We start from the raw sequence: 20,479 nt of genomic DNA, 5'->3' as shown, positions 1-20,479 counted from the left end.
ACAGGGACTTTTCCCACCTCCCCCCTTTACAGCATTCTATGCTTCTTCCTATTGCTTCTTGGTGCCTTCTTGCTCTCATGCATGGGAAATGGGGAGACAAGCTGGGGGTCACCCCCCCCCACTGGGGGCCCCTGAAGGCAGCAACAGGTGATCCATGAACTGTTCTCATCCTTTCACAAAGCTTAACAGGAAAGCGTGAACATGCCAGCAGAACACCAAGCTTCTTTGCTCTGGATGGCATCAACCCCATTTGGTAACACTGCTTACCTCATGCTGATCAAAAACTCTGATCAGCAACTAAACGTCTCTGACTAATTTTGAAAAGTTAGCAGTGGCTTAAATGAAGCTTACTGAAGAGACCAAAGCTTTCAAGTATATGTGTTGGAGGGAAAAACAAGAGGGGAGTCTTCCCAGCAAAAATCGTGTGGACTCACAGGGTAGAGGAAAGAGCCCAGACTCTGGGCTGAGCTTTCTGTGTGACCCTGGCACAGTCTCTGCCGCCTTCCTGAGCTTCAGTTTCTCCATCTGTGCCATGAAGGGAGTGGGCTAATCCTACCCCGCCTCTTAAGCTTCAGTTTGCTCGCTTGATTTCTATGTGCCTCCAAGTTAATCCACAATAAATACATCCATATTCTCCTCTTTCGTATTGCTCCAATTTGCTTGTCTCACTACCCACTCACACCTTCAGGTAAGGGAGGACGGTGAGGAAAAGTCAATAAAGACCACAGAGTAATGAACAAAGACCGCGAGTGAAGAGATGACAACGCTCTCCCTCTAATGAGCCGAGGTGAGCTCACCTACAGCATTAATGAACGCCTGACAACCAGCCAAGGCCAGCTGATTTCCCTCACAGTTCACCGGCAGCACGTTTGAAGTCTCGGTGCAAATAATACACCCACAGGATAGACCAAGGCCCTCTACAGAGGGGAACCAGCAATTACTCTGTGGGTTTCTGTCACTTTGATCTCTAGGTCGTGACCTTTGCTTTCCTGTGATCTTCAAAGCCCAGATTGCAGATTAGCTGGAGAATGCTCACTGGGTTATGTAAGCCACAAGTTTTACGGCTCCTCTACGGCTGGGAAGTGGTGGAAGCCCAGGGCGGCCAGCAGCGGACGGCCGGTTCCTCCCTCCTGCCCCTTGGCTGAGTGTGACAGACACTGGGCAGGCCTCAGGGCTGCTCCCTGGGAGGGAACAAAGAAAGGGTGTCATGTTTTAAATAATTTCAAGTTGTAAGGAATACAGAGGAGCCTACTGAGGAGGAGGGAGGAAGGAGAGACTCGCCAGAGACTGGAGTGGCAGGAGACAATAAAGGGTTTAGCAACAGAAGGATTTAGTGAAGCAGTGCTCGGAGCCCAAGACACCAATGGTCTTGTTTGATGCATGAGGTCTGGCACATGTGCACCCTGACCTGAACTCCACCATCTTTCCTTAGCAAGAGGAAAGAAAAGACTGACAAAGGAAGGCAAGAAATAGAGCCTACTGGGCACCCAAGCTCCCCATACTTGATTCATTGTCTGGCCAGTATTAAAGTCCATGGGAGGCCCCAAGGGGATCCCCAGGATGATGGTGGTCCCCCAGCTCACTTGGCTGCCTCACTCTCCTTCCGCCCCAATCCTGAAGGCTGCTGCCTTCAGGTCCAGCACTTCCACTCAACGTGAACCTCCATTCAACCTTCACCCCAAATAGCTGCCCAGTGTGTGCACACGGCAGAGCAGCAGCAGGCTTCAGCGCCTATAATGGCATGGCAATGGACACATTTCAGCCACGAGCTATGATGAATGGCGTAGAGAAACCCCAGGCTCGGCTTTGCTCCGGTCCCAGCAGGACCAGGGCACCGCTAAACAGCCTGGTAGTGTGCTCATGCTCACATACAGATTTAATGAGGCTGTTTTACTGTGTGGACGTGTGCCAAGAAAATCCAACTGGGCATACAGGGGGTACGTGAGGAAGGAAAAGGGGTGCTGTGGGGGGAGGGGAGGAAAGCATCCACAGAACCTAAAGCGGCTCTGGGGTCATTTCCAATATCTCCATAAATCTGGTCACTTCCCATTTCTGGCCCAGTGGTTGGCCACAAGGTGACCTAAAACTGGGCTGACCTCTCTGAAATCAACATCTCTCATGGAAATGAAACAAGAGACATACTTGTTTTGATGTATGGCTGGGTGACATATTATAAATATTACATCACATAACCACAGAGGATGCCAATCAATAAGAAATTTTTTTAGACAGCACTAAATGAACCATGGATTCTTGCTTCTGAATACACTCCTTTAAGTTTCCTACTACTGCTTAAATGATTAATAGAAGACATATTGTCAGAAAATGTACTTAAAGTGAAAAACAGTAAACTGTAGAAATATCATTCATGTTTTCAGCAATTTTATAGTGAAAATGTCTCATAAATTTGCATAGAGGCCCTCCTATTAGACTCTCGGTAACAGCTTGAAGGAAGGCCGACCTCATGCTTTGTGGATGAAGGGCCAGGAAAATATTTTACCGAAAGGAAACAAAAGGTGGCTACATTGCTTTGTAGAAACCCCAAATGCCACAGGAACTTGGCATTCAGAAGTCTTGTTGTGAAACTCTAAAATTTCTCAGGGACAAATAATGCACGAGCTCCAGGATGAATAAAGGAGGGCTTTTTACAGACCACAGAACAGAAATGCCTTATCCACCCATTCATCTCATCCAAATGCAAGGGTGATGATGCTTGTTAAACCAGAAATTAAAAATAAGTAAAATGAATACAAAAATTAGAACTTCCATTGAACAGGCCTATGAGTCCGCTCACGCAGTCCGTACGTCACTGGGTGGCCCACACTGAATCCCCTTCCACTGCTCTTAGTTCCTGTCTCTCTCGGAGGGTGAGCATCTTGCTGGTGTTGTGGATTTTCTAAGGTAATTCTGACCAGATGTGAGTCCAGCTGCATGTGGCCCCTAGAATCCAGCCCCTAATGGCAATCTTGACATATATGCAGTAACACAGAGCCTTCCCAGCCCCAGCCCCCAGCGGCTTCTGGGGTAACAGAAGTTAGGAGGGTATGATTGAAGGGTACCCAGACATGCCCAGGAGAAGGATCACTCTTCTACAATCCAATCTTTGCTAAAGAATCATGACCAAACACCCAACACTTGGGTGGATTCTGAAGGGCCGAGCCTTGCTTTTTAATTGCATTTGTTGATATCCAAGTGGATCTAGTTCCAAATAGGCAGTGGGCACCCAACGTGCCCAAAGAGCCCCACATTTCTCTACAAGTATTCAGTTCATCAGAGGGCAGGGTGATTTCAGGCCACCTCCTCTAGACAGATACCAAGCCCCTATTCCACAGCCAGCACTACTTCCGGTATTGATAAGGCTTCAAAGGGCAAGAAGATGCTGTCCTGACTTTCAGGAAGCCATTCTCTGGATGTTGACATGTATGTAGTAGTAAGAGAAATGTGTAAAAAGAAATATATAAAATGGTATGAGTGTTAACAGAGGATCTGTCACTGCCTGGGAGGAAAGTGTCGCAGAACAGCAGAGCCAACAAAGAATTTAAATACTCTTTAGTCCAGTAGTTCTTAATTAAGCATCAATGTCACCTATTGCCTATTTCGTTGCATTTGGCACTAAATGAATCAAAACGATTGGATGAATCACAAGTATAGCCTTGGTTAAGGGTCACTGATCGAAACTGTCCTCCCCATTTTAAAAGTCCCACCAGCAAAACTAGACTCCATATCAGATCTTTTGATCTGGCTCCTTATACCACAGGTCTGAGTATTGTTTCCAATGAGACTAGTTACAATAACAACAGTAAAAATTAGTATTAGCTTTTCTTTTTCTTTTACACCCTTATAAACCTTTCTTTGAGACGGAATAAAGTGGAGTGGGAGATTTTCCTCAGTCTGTTCAGTTCAGTTCAGTTGTTCAGTCATGTCTGACCCTTTGCAACCCCGTGAACTGCAGCACGCCAGGCCTCCCTGTCTATCACCAACTCCCGGAGTTTACCCAAACTCATGTTCATTGAGTCAGTGATGCCATCCAACTATCTCATCCTCTGTCGTCCCCTTCTCCTCCTGCTCTCTATCTTTCCCAGCATCAGGGTCTTTAGTCTGTTGCTCTCATTCCAAAAAACGTGCCTATGGTTCAGTTCACATATAACTTCATGAATGAGTAAATGAATAAACTTGTGTGTGAATGTGTGCATATACACATATGGGTGTATATGTACACATATACAATTTATTGGGTGATTTTAAATAATTAAAACAAGAAATCTGAAGAAAAAAGTCAGAAAACAAGAATTTCCAAAAAAATGCTTGGTTTACTAAACATGATATCTGAGAGAACTTTCTTCGACCACCTGACCCTTCTAAGATATATTTTATAATAAGTTGCTGCCAGAAGATAAAATGTTTTAAAACAACCTCTTCATACATGACATCACCTGTTAAAGGTGCCAAAGTTGATGAGAGTAACTGCTAAAATAAAATTAAGTTCAAAGTGATTAACTTAGAAGATTGATTTATAAATTTTAACTATTCACTTGCTGGATATTAACCATATTTCTCCTACGAGAAATCACATTCAAATCAACAGTATCACATCCCAGATAAAAGTCTTCATGAGAAAAATTGATTTATTACAGTTCTTTTAAGATAGGGATAGAACTTTATTCTAAGATGGCTTAAAAATAGTCTAAGATTCCTTCAAAATTCCTCCCAATAAAGTATAACTGAAATTCTGCTGTACCCTTACTAACATGTATGTTTCTTTTTAAATATATAATTTTGAAGAGATTTCAATATTTCTTGCAGCTTTGCCTTTATACAAAATGCATGCCCTTAAATACACTCCTTCATCACTACAGATTTAAAAATCTGAACCCCAAAGGACCAGTTCCTCTCAAACTATTATCCTCTCTCGCCAATGGTGCACTGGGACGACCCAGAGGGATGGTATGGGGAGGGAGGAGGGTTCAGGATGGGGAACACATGTATACCTGTGGCAGATTAATTTTGATATATGGCAAAACCAGTACAATATTGTAAAGTTAAAAAAAAAAAAAACTTACTTTCTAGTAGTCCTTCCTACTAAACAGATAGTCAATACCAAAATCAGATTGATTATATTGATTATATTCTTTGCAGCCAAAGATGGAGAAGCTCTATACAGTCAGCAAAAACAAGACTGGGAGCTCACTGTGGCTCAGACCATGAACTCCTGATTGCCAAATTCAGACTTAAATTGAAGAAAGTAGTGAAAACCACTAGACCATTCAGGTATGAACTAAATCAAATCCCTTATCTTTATATAGTGGAAGTGAGAAATAGTCAAGGAATTAGATCTGATAGAGTTCTTGAAGAACTATAGATGGACATTCATGAAATTGTACAAGAGGCAGTGATCAAGACCATCCCCAAGAAAAAGAAATGCAAAAAGGCAAAATAGTTGTCTGAGGAGGGCTTACAAATAGCTGAGAAAAGAAAAGAAGCTAAAGACAAAAGAGAAAAGGTAAAATATACCCATTTGAATGCAGCATTCCAAAGAACAGCAAGGAGAGATAAGAAAGCCTTCCTCAGTGATCAGTGCAAAGAAATAGAGGAAAACAATAGAATGGGAAAGACTGGAGATCTCTTCAAGGAAATTAGAGATACCAAGGGAACATTTCATGCAAAGATGCCCACAATAAAGGACAGAAATGGTATGGACCTCACAGAAGCAGAAGATATCAAGAAGAGGTGGCAAGAATATACAGAAGAACTATACAAAAAGATCTTCATGACCCAGATAATCATGATGGTGTGATCACTGACCTAGAGCCAGACATCCTGGAATACAAAGTCAAGTGGGCCTTAGGAAGCATCACTACAAACAAAGCTAGTGGAGGTGATGGAATTCCAGTTGAGCTCTTTCAAATCCTGAAAGATGATGCTGTGAAAGTGCTACACTCCTTATGCCAACAAATTTGGAAAACTCAGCAGTGGCCACAGTACTGGAAAAGGACAGTTCATTCCGATCCCAAAGAAAGGCAATGCCAAACAATGCTCAAACTACTGCACAATTGCACTCATCTCACATGCTAGCAAAGTAATGCTCCAAATTCTCCAAGACAGGCTTCAACAATACATGAACCATGAACTTCCAGATGTTCAAGCTGGTTTTAGAAAAGGCAGAGGAACCAGAGATCAAATTGCCAACATCCGCTGGATCACTGAAAAAGCAAGAGAGTTCCAGAAAAACATCTACTTCTGCAGGACTACGCCAAAGCCTTTGATGGTGTGGATCACAACAAACTGTGGCAAATACTTCAAGAGATGGGAATACCAGACCACCCGACCTGCCTCCTGGGAAATCTGCATGCAAGTCAAGAGGTAACAGTTAGAACTGTAAATGGAACAAAAGACTGATTTCAAATTGGGAAAGGAGTATGTCAAGGCTGTATATTGTCACCCTGCTTATTTAACTTATATGCACAGTATATCATGCAGAATGCTGGGCTGGATGAAACACAAGCTGGAATCAAGATTGCCAGGAGAAATATCGATAACCTCAGATATACAGATGACACCACCCTTACAGCAGAAAGTGAAGAGGAACTAAAGAGTCTCCTGATGAAAGTGGAAGAGGAGAGTGAAAAAGTTGGCTTAAAGCTCAACATTCAGAAAATTAAGATCATGGCATCCAGTCCCATCACTTCACGGCAAATAGATGGGGAAACAATGGAAACAGTGAGAGACTTTATTTTCTTGGGCTCCAAAGTCATTGCAGATTGTGATTGCAGCCATGAAATTAAAAGACGCTTACTCCTTGGAAGAAAAGCTATGACCAACCTAGACAACATATTAAAAAGCAGAGACATTACTTTAGCAACAAAGGTTCATGTAGTCAAAGCTATGGTTTTTCCAGTAGTCATGTATGGATGTGAGAGTTGGACTATAAAGAAAGCTGAGCACAGAAGAATTGATGCTTTTGAACTGTAGTGTTGGAGAAGACTCTTGGGAGTCCCTTGGACTGCAAGGAGATCAAATCAGTGAATCCTAAAGGAAATCAGCCCTGAGTGTTCATTGGAAGGACTGATGTTGAAGCTGAAACTCCCATACTTTGGCCACCTGATGCAAAGGATTGACTCATTGGAAAAGACCCTGATGCTGTGAAAGATTGAAGGTGGGAGGAGAAGGGGATGACAGAGGATGAGATGTTTGGAGGGCATCACTGACACAATGGACATGAGTTTGAGTAAGCTCTGGGAGTTGGTGATGGACAGGGAAGCCTGGCGTGCTGCAGTCCATGGGGTTGCAAAGAGTCAGACATGACTGAGTGACTGAATTGAACTTAACTGAGTCCTCCCTACCTTTTATTTCTTTCCTTCCTCCCTTTCTTCTTCCCTTCCTCCTTGTACATTGATTCAGGTGGGGTGCTAGTGAGAACTTATAACTGAGAGAAAAGTTATACATACGAAAACATCATTTATAACATTTAGAAAACAATAATCAAGAATGAGAGCATACAAAATTTAAAATGAAGAGCAAAAATAAAATGAGTTTAGTAAAATGGGTAAGATCAAAAAAGACTCCCTAAAGAGGATTTTGGATTAGGTATTTCAAAGCTGATAGTTTAGAAGTGGAGGGAAGAAAGAATAGCATTTTCACTTTGGACTCCATCAAAGACCAAAGTCGTGGACCTTATGAAACTTTCTCTTGAGACTGTATATAAGCTCCCTAAACTTTCATGGGAAGGCCTCTTTCTCCAAGATGTGACTCTGAAACAGACAGGAAGATCTTACAACACAGAGCAGGGGCCAGCGAAATACAGCCCATGGGTCTAACCTGGCCTGCTGCATGTTTTTGTAAATAAAGTTTTATTGGAACACAGCATTGCCCATTCATTTACAAACTGTTCATTACCACTTATGCACTATAATAGAAGAGTTGAATAGTTGCAACAGAGGCCACATGACTTTCAAAGCATACAGTATTTAATATCCAGCCCTTTACAGACAAGTTGGTTAACCCCTGGGCTAGACCACTCAATGTCTTTTCATGTTTCTTGGCTCTTGTTACCGTCAATGAAGGAAGACCCTGGCTATAGGGTACCCAATAGGGCAAAGTTTAATATAGCATGAAGGGACCACTGATGCTTACCAGACATCTATTATGCACCCCAGAGTATAATATTATCTCTCCAAAAATGTCATTTTTTTCTTTTCATACTATGCTCAAACCTAGATACTCACCTATATCTCTTGTAGTCTTCCTCATCCTTTTCCAGGCTGACGAGCTCGTTGGGACATGCCACATTCCCTAGGAGGCTGAGGTACTCCAGAGCTGGTGTCACTTCTGCCAGGTGGTCAAGCAGATACTCCAAGTCGGTGATGTGACAAAGGTTAAGGATCTTGGTCCGGAAAGACAAAAGGCTTAGCAAAGGACACAGACCAGAGCTGACAGGCACAGCCCAGCAGCTGATGAACCCCATCTGCTCCCAGGACATGACATGGGTAGGGGCTGAAATCAAGTTGCTGTGGGCTTCTGATATGGTTAGTTTTTCACTCCCACTGGGGACACAGCTCAACTGTTAATGAAAGCAAGAAATTACTTCCAAAGGTCTCATCAGAATATATGGTTTCTCCTTTGGGGGCAGTCCATCATTAAAACACGGGAGTAGCATGGGTGCAAACTGGGATTGGCCTCCTCTGTGACCTGAGAGCCTGTTGTGGAGCTAAGCATTGCTCAGTGGCCTCACTGGTGGCAATAAGACATCGCACTGGGTGAAAAGGAGTACAAAGCTAAGAAGAAAAGACAAACAGAACAGTGTAGGCCATGAATAGAGGCCATGACTACCGGGAGCCTACCAGTGAAAAGAGTTAGCTAACATTGTTATCAGCAGACAGAACGGGGCCCTTACCAGGAAACGACAGTAGAGCATACAGGGGCTAAATACATGATGGGAGATGCCACTGGTAAGAATCAAAGAGTCGGGGTACCATTTCCAGGAAAAGAAGGTCAAATGAGATAAAAGGGCTGCCCTTACTCTGTGAGTAACCTTGGGGGTATCATCCCAATTTTCTCATGCTTCAGTTTGTCAACTGAACTCCAAATCCAACCAACATCTGAATCCAGTCCCTAACATATCTGCCAGAGGATCCCACAGGGAAGTTTATCTCTAACAACCATAAGAGAGAGTTTTTATTTCCCCAGAGACTGAATTCCCACACAGTGACTCAAATTAGCTAGTCGGGGAGATCACAAAGAGTAAGTCATTCCTCTCTTCCATGTGATGGCCCTCAGGTGGCTGAGGCTCACATACCTCCCTTCAACTTTATATTCTCTAAACTAAGTGCCTTCAAGTACTATTCATACACAAGCCATGTAAAGATCATATGGAAGAACAAGCACTAGACTGGTAGGGAGCAAGAACAACACAATGAAAGGGAAAGCTCACAAGCAAGAGAGGGGAAAACTAGTTAAAGAGGGTCTGAGTGTCCTCATAGATTGTGGGTTTCTACTGCCCAACATCATCATTTCCTAAACAAAGACTGTACAACCAAGTTATTGATCTTTCAAGTCTTCAACAAATGATATCCAGGAACAACCACAAAGGATCACTGGAAGGAGGATGACAGATTAGAAGCATATGGAGAAGATGAGTGAGAAGGTCCTACCAAGGAGGTAAGCTTGAAATACAGAGGGTAAGTGACCAGGAGTCAAAACTTTAACAAATTTCATCACTCAAGACAAAACATACTTAATACTTCTTAAAGTTCAATCACCACACTCTTTAAGAAAATCTCTAAATAAAACTAATTAAAAAGACAATGAATGACACTGATGTATAGAACGGTCTTATGGACTCTGTGGGAGAGGGAGAGGGTGGGAAGATTTGGGAGAATGGCAATGAAACATGTAAAGTATCATGTGGGAAACGAGTTGCCAGTCCAGGTTCGATGCATGATGCTGGATGCTTGGGACTGGTGCACTGGGACGGCCCAGGGGGATGGTATGGGGAGGGAGGAGGGAGGAGGGTTTGGGATGGGGAACACATGTATACCTGTGGCGGATTCACTTTGATATTTGGCAAAACTAATACAATTATGTAAAGTTTAAAAATAAAATAAAATTGGAGAAAAAAAAAAAAGACAATGAATGATTTCAGGAAAAACTTGCCTTTTCCAGCAAGTTCTGTCTTTGGATGTTTCATAGTCATTAAACAAAAAAAAATGAAAAACAAGGAATCTTGCCAGTACTCTAGCCTATGAGTGCTGCCCTTCGAGCCAGGCAAAAGCATCTCAGAGATCCCTGTGCTTTGGAGTGTCTTCCTCAAAAATTGCTCAGTCTTAGTCCAGTATGCAGGATGGGCCAGGGCCAGCAGCATCCCTCAGGGAGGATACTCCATGCCTCGACTTGGACCTGCATACACCTCAGCCCATGTCTTGGTTTCTCCCCTTCAGGGTTCTCTCCAACCTTCTTGCCCACATATGGTACCCATTGGATGTGCCAAAGAACAATAGGACTCATACCCAATATGCTTTCCAGAAGCCTCAAGCCAAGTCCTAGTTCAAGGGGGCAGCCAGACAAGCTGAACCTTCTTACTGGCCAGCACTGTATTTCTGTAAAACTCCAAGAGAGTGGGCCACCAAAATGGCACTGATGTGTTGCTCTGAAGTGATTCAAAGTATTTATGTGGACAATGGCCCTGGAGAATCCATGGGAAGCCCTTTCTACTATGGACAGCAAAGTCCAGATGAAACCTATTTCTCTCTTAGAGACAAATCACTTAAACTTTCATCTTTTTTTCATCTACTGCACAAAGGTGAGAATGTGAAGAAAAGGAACTCAAAACTGGCAAGATCTCCAAGGTAGAGAAACACTAGACAACTGAGTTGGCTTGAAGTCCAACTCAAAGTCCAGTCATTCCTCAATATCTGGTAATTAGCGATGGGAAGGCTTGCATTCTACCATCCAGGGAAGTGGTGGTGGTGGTGGTGGTGGTTTAGTCACTAAGTCATGTCTGACCCTGGTGACCCCATGGACAGTAGCCTGTCAGGCTCCTCTGTCCATGGGATTCTCCAGGGAAGTATATTGGAGTGGGTTTCCATGTCCTCCTCCAAACCAGAGATCTTCCCAAACCAGGGATCGAACCCAGGATCTTCCCAAACCAGGGATCGAACCCAGGTCTCCCACATTGCAGGTGGATTCTTTACCATCTGAGCCACCTGTAAAACTTAATTAAAGAATGAAGTTATAAGGGAATTTGCAGGGAAAAATAGAAAAAGTTCTCATACATAGTATAAGAGAGATTGTTTGCTAAATATTTCCATGTATGGTATCTGTCAACTTAAAAAAGTTTAATTTGCTTCAACACATTTTTTATTCCAAATACACATTGATCTCCATACCTAATTTTGTGTTTGTAATTATATAGTCTTTGCCTTTAAGAGAGCCTCTTCAAATTATGTAAGCGTCACACTTCACAAAATCTGGATCTGCCTCTTAGCAGGAGGCTGTGGAAATGGAAACTCATTTGAATGTCTTGATCATGGGAATTTCTTGGGCAAAGGGTCTGCAGGCTTCAAGAAGCTTCAGCCATTCTGTGCCAGTGAATCCAAGAGGATTCATTGGAGTCTCAGAGTCTGCCTCCTTTGGGATATTTTGTGTAGCAGAAGCAAGTTCTTCTTCCTAAGCCTTCCAACTACCTGCTAAATCATCATTTGGGCTGGGCAAGGTGGTCCCCCCAAATCCATACTGGTGAGGAATCACTTGCACCTACTCCATGGATGCTCTGGACAAGAACAACATCATTATGTTGACACCAGCACTGGAGACTGACACGTGAGAAGTTTCCAGTGGTTTCTTCATCTCCTGGGTCAATAAGGACGAGCACAGCCTTGTCTTGCCTGACTGTGCGCTTGGGATGGAACCTGTCACATTCCTTTCTGTCAAGTTGCAGAGAAAATTAACCGGAGACAATCAGCCGAGGGAACTTGATGTCTCCAGCTAACCAATACTACCTTTGTGAAGACACTTTCAAGGATTCTCCTAAGGGTGATTTTTTTTTTTTTCCTCTCCTTTTAAAATGTGAAGCTATCTGGCACAGTTTCAACTCTCTCCAGCTGGGTTCTCAGCACACACCTGGTTTCCCTCATCAAGTCTTCTCCAGAGTACTTGCCATTTAGACTTTTTTCAATGCTGTCTACAGGTTGCCATTGCAGAGCCCAGCTGTCATGGCTAGGTTTGCCAAGGGAGATTTTCTGCAGAGGGCCCAAGATCAAAGCCACATCTTGCCTTGAAAGTTTGGAGCCTGAAGGAGGAGAGGAATCTCATGGTGTCATGTTGGGTTGCACAGGTCTGAAGCTGCTTCCCAAGTGAGAATGGGCACATCTGTCCCTCTGTGCTCAACCCCAGGTCAAAGGGCAGCACCTATGACTCCTGGGGGTATTTCAATTAGAGCTTATCCTGATAGCAGATTTTCAAATGCTGAACAGCCTACATGACATATTTGATTCACACACACACAGGTGTCTGAAAGATTATCACATCCAGATAACAATTAAGGAAACTTACAGTCAAAGATCACACAATGACTAAAAGGCAGAGTCTACATGCAGACCTAGGTCCTACAAAATGACAATTCTAGGGGCCACAAAGAGAGGAATTTAAAAAACAAAAACATGAGGAGTCTCTGTGCTTTTGTAGGATCTCACCAGGTGCTCTCATCCAGGTGTTCTCCGTACCTCAGTTACTTTCAATTTGGGGTCATTCATTTAAGGCACCAAAGCCTTGGCTAACAGTAAAATGTGCAAGGAACTTGTAAAGGTTCAAGGTGTTAAAGTGATTTCCCATATATATTATGCCAGCACTATCTCTCAACAATACTCTCAGATTAAATACTCAAATTACAGGTAAAGAAAATGAAGCCTCTGACAAGATCCAGCCCCTTCTTCAAGATGACACAGTAAATTGCTGTGGGAACTCCAGTCTGGCCTCCTGACTGCACTCACTGGCCTCCTAACCACAGCCCAGCAGTGTAACACGGAGCACTATTCCTTCTTCCTGTTGGCACCAGAGTTCACAGCTGTCTCTTCCTGCATGTGCTGAAGCCAACAGAGAAACAGAAAATGATGCAATGAAGTGTGGCTTAAAATGAAGTCAGCTCATCACCTTTCCTCCACCCAGCCCCAAAGGCCAGTGGGAGAGAGCCATGTGGCTAACGATCTTTTCCTGACGTTTCAGTTGTTCCCTTATTCGGGGCTGGGTATTTAGACAACATACGGCTGAGACTGCCCACGCTTATGGGTGGGTGAGAGGGAGGGAGAATGTGAGTGTTGGGGAGAGAAGCAACACCATGGCTAGTGAGAGTGCTACTCTAAACAAACCACAGAGAGGAGAGATAAGCAATGAGCAGGAGACCGAGAGCTAGGCTGAGACACCCAAGTCTACCCGAACAGGAGCCAAAAGCTGAGGGCTCAACAGAAATGGAACGACGCGCTGAGAGGGCAAGAAGGAAGCACACAGTGCGGAAGGGAGGCATTGGTGAATCTAGAAGAAATGTGCCAAATACTTGGTCTGGGTTCTGGAACCCCCCTCACATTTGTTCTACATTTGATATGTGACTTGCTTTGGCCATGGGGCAGCAACAGCTATGATGCAAACCGAATGTGAAAAGTAGCTGCACATTGAGCTTTGCTCTTGGGGCATCCCTCCCACATGGAGAGGCCTGTGCTAGCCTGTTGGAGACATGGAGCTCCACTAACAACCAATACCAACCTCCAGACATATAAGCAAGGCAATCTCAGATCAGCCAGCCCTAGCAGAGCCTCCAAATAACCGTGGCTGCCTGAGTGACCCAAGGAAGATGAGCAAAACCATCCAGTTGAGCCCTGCCCAAATAGCTGCCATACAGAACTATAAACAAACAAAAATATTGGTTTTTCTAAGACTCTAAGTTTTGGAGTGTGTTACTGTGCAGCAAAGCCAATGGCCAGAGCCAAAGGTTAAGGCATTTCACGGAGTAGCATCCTGGCACCTCGTAACTGTTGTGGAGCCGGGGTATTCAGACAAGCAGGTGGGAGGGCCAGTGGCTGAAAGATAGAGAATGGCACATAGTGCTACTGCTGCTTTTATCTGTCTTTCATTTTTTTTTACTTCTTGGTCAAGTATACAAGGTAAGGAAGCCAACCTTTGGGATCATACCAGTAGACCAGAGGAGAAAGAAGACATGTTCCATCATGAAAAAGCCAACTGTTGGTTTGTGTATATACTGGCAATAAAGCACTTACAACAGTATAGTGATATATCTGGCCAGCTCTACAGCTGCACATTGCCTTCTGCTTCCTTCTGGTTCCTTCCACACCACCAACATTGATTCCTCAGCGTTACTGCCACAGACCAGAGATGCTGGAACAGGGAAAGGACTGAACCAAGGAAAAACAAGAAGCCTGTTAATCTCTGGTGATAGCCACACTGAGAATAAAACCACCACCAGTCTAGCTTATCCCTTTAAAAATGAAAAACATTCTGCACAGCAAAGGAATCCACCAACAAAATAAAAAGGTAACTCACTGAATGGGAGAAAATAATTATAAATACTATTTCATGAGGGGCTAATATCTAAACTATATAAAGAACCCATATAACTCAATAGCAAAAAAAAAAAAAATTACAATTACAAAATGGACAGAAGATCTGAATAGACATTTTTCCAAAGAAGACACACAGATGACCAACGGGTACATGAAAAGATGTTCAACATCATTGATCATTAGAGAAATGCAAATCAAAACCACCCTGTGATTTCACCTTATGCCTGTTAGAATGGCTACTATCAAAAAGACAAGAAGCAGTGACTGCTGGTGAGGATGTGAAGAAAAGGGAACCCTTGAACACTGCTGACGGGAATGTAAACCGGTGTAGCCACTATGGAAAACAGTATGCGTGTTCCTCAAAAAAATTAAAAATAAGACTAGCATTTGATCCAGGATTCCACTCCTGGATATTTATCCAAAGAAAGCAAAAACACTAACTTGAAAAGATATGCGTAGCTCTATGCTCACTGCAGCATTATTTACAATAGCCAAGACGTGGAAACAACGTTAAGTGTCTATCAGTGGGTGAATGGATAAAGAAAATGATACACACACACACACGCACGCAAAACACAATATTATTCAGCCAGAAAAAGTATAAAATCTTGCTATATGTAACAACATGGGTGGATCTCAAGAACTTTTTTACGCTGAGTGAAATAAGTCAGAGAAAGACAAATGCTGTATGATCTCTCTTATATGTGGAATTTAAAACAATAACATTAAGACCAACCTCATACATAAAAAGAATAGATCAGTGGTTGCTAGAAGAGGGAGTGGAGGGTGGGAGAAATGGTGAAGTATTTTGGTTGCTGTTGTTTTTAGTTTAAATAAATTAAGTGAATGAATGAATGAATTCTAACGTGGATCCCTGAACATTTTCAATATATTCTAAACCAGGTTATGAAAATGAATCTTCTAAAATGAGAGATAATAATGCTTAGCAAATTCACATGAAACATGAATCTTAGTAGAATCTAACCTATTTAATCTAACCAGGTAATCTGTCAACCATCAATACTTGCTCAATATCTCTTCGACTGCCAGTGGTAATAAAAAAAAGCAATACTATAACCTATGTATATTAAACACATAGGTATCCAAAAAATACTTTCCAATAGTTATTATACAAATCAGAGATTGAGCAAGAAAATCACCCACTAATTCATCTGCAGATTGTCATTATATGAAATGACATTCTCTCATAGTGGGTGTGCCCGTCTTTTAACTGTTTTGCTCAAGCTGGTGCTAAAATGTGTTTGCAGGTCTCCGTATGTACCAACTAATATTACAGAGACGTGGCCAGGAAGTGTGCTGAGTGAGAAGAGCAATTGAGTTTTGGATTAACATTTGCTGTACAGTCTTTGTGGCTTCATCTGTGGGCTGTTAGGGAAGCCCTTCTCACTGCACCATTTCTTATATTGCTTTCTTGACAATATCCCAGGGCAGAGGCAGCTGGTTTTATAGCCACGCAAAAATCTGCTTTGCATATGTCATCATTGTACTTTGATTCCAACACACACAAAAAATTTTCATACAATCCTCTTTGTCAGTTACTCTAACAGGCAGGTGAAAGCTGTAAAATCACACGTACAAAAAAAAAAAAAAAAATGCAAGAGGCTCTTAGAAGATTAGCTGTGTGGCCACGGTAAACATAATTAAACTGACACATGAACCCCAACTCCAACAACTCCAACAGCCTCCAGTAAAGTGGGACACAGAACATGAGCATGGGCTCCATAGGAGGAAACGTATCATTCAAACTGTAGTCTAATTATCCTTTTATTCTTAGTTGATTTCAGAATATCAAGCAGGTGATCATCTCAAATGGCCAAGGAAGCCATAAGACACACTATAACTATTTGAAAAATTATTTTCAATAATTTTTATTCAATTTTTTGCTAATATTGGCAACAACCAGGAAATTTGGTTGACCAAAGGATAGGAGAGGAAAAAATAATCCATGAATATTTCATTATGATAAAGACTGATATTTACTTATAAGCCTTCTCATTCTTCTAAGAAAATACCAATTAATAATGGCCACAAACAGCATATTTTACTGAATAAATACAATATTAACTTATAACAACATATAAGCAGTGATTAATAATTTTGCAAATCATTCTTACAGCTGACATAAACATATATGCTAATCTCAACATATACGTCTAGCTTTATTTCATACTTTGTGGGAAAATGCCCCATCCTGTATCTATTTCTAACTTACCATGTGAACACAAACATGTGATTAAACCACCTCAGGTCTCAAACACTCCATCAATAAAACAAGGTGATTGGATTTCAAGTCTGAGGCAACATAGTCAAGTGGAAAGAACTCTGGATCTGGCCTCAGCTGAGACTGAATCCAGGGCCTGGTACCTTGTTAAACATCTGGCTGTGGGCCTATGCTTCAATTCTTTGCTAATCTAGGTAAATGGAGAAACCACACCCTTCTCAAAGGGTTTGCAGGAATGAAAACAAAATACCCTTTAAGTTACCAAGCACAGTGCCTCATCCATAGGAGTGCTCAATAAAGAACAGCTGATCATAACAATTCCTTCATCCCACAATCATTTATTAAACTTCAACTTTGTGCCAGACATTATTCTAGGTGTGAAGGCAACAAGTAGTAACAAAACTGACGAAACACCCTGCTTAAGCACCCTGGCACTGTGTGGGCATAGAGGTCTACAGCGCTAACTGGGAGGAGCTGTGCGCCTCACACTGCATAACCTTTGATTGATTTCTCAGCCTCATTACAGAATCCAGAGCAATGGACCCCTCTGAAGTATCATCCCAGGCTGCTAGATCCTCAACACACTGGAATGGCTCTCCTTGGCCCTTCTCATCATCCCAGTACTGTGAACACCACGGGGGTCAGAGCTGGACCTGAGCCCCTTTCCCCTCTCTCTGGTCAGCAGTGTTCCGCAAACCTGCCCCAGAGCCTTCCAGAAACCTCCTTGAAGGCTGAAGTTGCTTGGCCGCACTACCCTCTGCTTCCCACCAGAGGTCGCCCTCCCACACAAGCCCAAGCAAACAGAAGCCGGCTTTGCCTTCTCGGCAGCAGTGACATTATTTTCTTTCTCTATTTTTATCTATTAAAAAGATTTCTTCACAGCCATAACTTAGATCTCTACACTAAAATGGAGCAACAGGAAGATATAATGGTGCATTTCATTTATGAATGACCTATAATAAATTACTCTGAAGTGTCCCGAGTGCCAGGAGACAGAACGCTTTGTCTGCCCACGGATGTATTTCACCTACTTTAATTTAGCTGACACATAAAACTCATTTGACATTTCACAGGTATTTGTGTGGGGGGGATGGCCTGCGGGAGGGGACCACTGAGGGTCCAGGCAGGGAGTGGGGGCAGGGGCAGAGCCAAGGATATTTGGTTCTTGTTGAGGGTTAAGGTGTGGAGCCTGGGTAACCCTGGCAACACGAGGTCATCGCCGAGCAGATTGTTGTCCAAGATGAGTTCCTCCAGGCTCCCGAACGCGCTCAGTCCTTCCAGTGACCTGCAACGACAAAGCCAACAGGAAAAATGATCCTGCACTAAATCAGGGAGGCCATTATGAGCCGAAATAAATATTTTAACCTTCCCTTTCAGGACTGGGAATAGTTTGGGCTTGGTGCCTGTCAGCAAAGTGAATGACAAGAATTAGTAGAGGGAGCCGGGGCGGGGGCGGCGGGGGAGAAGGGGCCGCTGGCACTCACCGCATCCTTCACGCATTGCCAACATGAAGGATGAGGGTCACTTAGTGAGTAGCCAGGATCCAAAACAAAGGGCTTCAGATACGGCCTGCAGGATAAATTTGTCACTGTCTTGTGCCTTCAGGCACCCAGCCTCGGCTGACCCTAACCTCCATTCCCAAGATAAATAACTCTGTCACAGTTCACCTTCATTCCCTGGACACAAATTTAAGTTGTCATCCATCATTTCTGCCCAGAAATATCATACCCTCTTACAATAATAAATATAACTTCAAGTATCATTTCTTAGCGGTTCTCCTCTGCGCAGTCCTAGGAAACGGCAGGGAAGGCTTCCTTTCTCTGCATTCACTGCCTTTGACTTTCCCCCACCTCTGCTTTTTTTTTTTTTTCCTTTACTAATCACTTAATTTGCTTCTGCCCAGTGTCCCAGTGGCTACCTCAAAAGGCAAGACATTGGAGGAAACACACAATCACTCCAGTCTGAGGGGCCGTTTCTTTTTCTTTCATGATTTCTTTTTGTTAGGCAAGGGTAGGTTAAGAAAGGGGTTGAGGGAATTTCTGCCTCAAGGCTCCCTGCTTGAAGTTTATTGTTTTAATTTATGGATAGTGGATTTCTCACTTTAGTTCTTGGGGGAAAAAAAAAAAAAGGCATTGAATGCAACAATAGAGATGTGGAGGCAGTAAAGAAAACAGACATCTGAAAGAATAAAGTACCCAGCTCAGGGCTAAAAAAGTATCAGAAAGGGGAAAACAACCCCGGTAATAGGCATAGCTGAAAGTTAGCTGTAAGGTTAGGGGTGCGTGAGGTGCCGGCAGCAAGGGGCAGTTGTGTGCATGTGTCTGTCCAGTATACACAGACGGTAATTACAGAAAGCCACCCAGTGGAGGGACTCACAGGGCTGGGCCACATGCTCCCGGCTCGTTCACCTGCCAGACCCAAGAGCTGTGCTGAGCTTGCAGAGGCTGACAGCTGAGCTACGACGCTGGCCAGAGGGCTGGCTTGCACGGCCTCTCTGGCTATTCTATAAAATGTAACCAATCGGGGAGACGTTGTCTACACTATTTATGCATTTACTGATAGCACTTCCATTACAGACCCCTCTGCTTGCCTATGCTATGCCTAGACCTGTGGTTTGAGTGTGAACTTGAGTACCAGACCTTTTTCGTGACATCCGTCCAAAAGGACTCCAAAATTAAGAGGTGATACTTGGGAGGTGAGAGAAGCAGTTCAACCCCCAGACTTCACTGGGCCCAGAACGCCACCAGCAGCCCCATTCCTGCCCCAAACCTCCAGGTGGCCCTAGTCAGGGCCTAGCACCCAGACCACACTGAATCCCTGTAACTGACACTATATACTCCACAGCAGGAGTGGGGGTGGGGGTGTACTGCGTACATCTGGGGTCACGGGTCAACAGAATCATCACGTTCCATTTCCTCCACCTCTTCTCTCTTCTTCCTCATGCTTCAGGAAGGCAACACACAATTTATACACATGCAGTCAGGAAGCCCTGGTATTTTACCTCTGTCCCGTCATTTACTTGCAGCCTGAATCTGGGAGTCTCAGTAAGTCCTGTGAGCTCCCTTCATCTATGTTGCCTGAAGCTAGTTGAATCTTATGAAGAATAAGTGAGAGAGGAGTAACAACTTACTAGCAAATACTGGTTTCATTCTTTTCCTTCCTCCTTTCATTTGCTGATTTTTCTGGAAGCCCTGACCTTTGGTCAGGGATCCTGATGCAGGGGATGTGCAGAGAAACAGATGTGCAAAGGTGTATAGTAAGGGTGGCTTCTCATGGAAATGCCAACCTTTCCTGAAGTCCCTTCCTCCTTGGGGGTTAATGAGTGCTGATGCCAAAGTGCCTTTCAGAACTAGCCCCTGTTTATCTCTAGGGGAGTCGAGGCCACCTCCACATCAGGGCACCTAACAGACGGGTAATAAGCCCTTGTGCTCAAACATCAGCTGGGCTCTGGTCAAAGGCACATCCAAATACACACCATCCTGGAGTAATGCAAACATAATGCTCTTATCAGGAGAATCAGCGAATGGCTGGCAACTGGCAAGCCGAAGAAAGCTCCTTTCCAAGAGTGCTTCAGGGGAGGCATAAAACAAGATGACACAGCATGGGGAGGACAAAGCCTGGAACACTTGGAGTGCCACAGAGACGCCTTTCCCTCCAGGGCTGGGCTCTGGGG

General features: G+C 43.5%; 1 protein-coding gene across 1 annotated transcript in view; it reads right to left on the bottom strand.

Moving 5' to 3' along the window:
* The window catches only part of LRMDA (leucine rich melanocyte differentiation associated), an 864,553-nt gene that overhangs the window by 537,755 nt on the left and 306,319 nt on the right, over positions 1 to 20,479 (bottom strand). Inside the window, exons 2-3 of the mRNA XM_010820667.4 lie at positions 17,965 to 18,091; positions 8,223 to 8,362 (exon numbers count right to left, since the gene is read on the bottom strand). Coding sequence (XP_010818969.2) covers positions 8,223 to 8,362; positions 17,965 to 18,091 — 267 coding nt within the window. The remainder of the gene's footprint in view (positions 1 to 8,222; positions 8,363 to 17,964; positions 18,092 to 20,479) is intronic.

Source organism: Bos taurus, chromosome 28 (assembly GCF_002263795.3).
Source record: "Bos taurus isolate L1 Dominette 01449 registration number 42190680 breed Hereford chromosome 28, ARS-UCD2.0, whole genome shotgun sequence".
NCBI classification, from domain to species: Eukaryota; Metazoa; Chordata; class Mammalia; order Artiodactyla; family Bovidae; genus Bos; species Bos taurus.
Note: the sequence above shows the minus strand (reverse complement) of the source record. Positions and strands in the feature narration are given on the sequence as shown.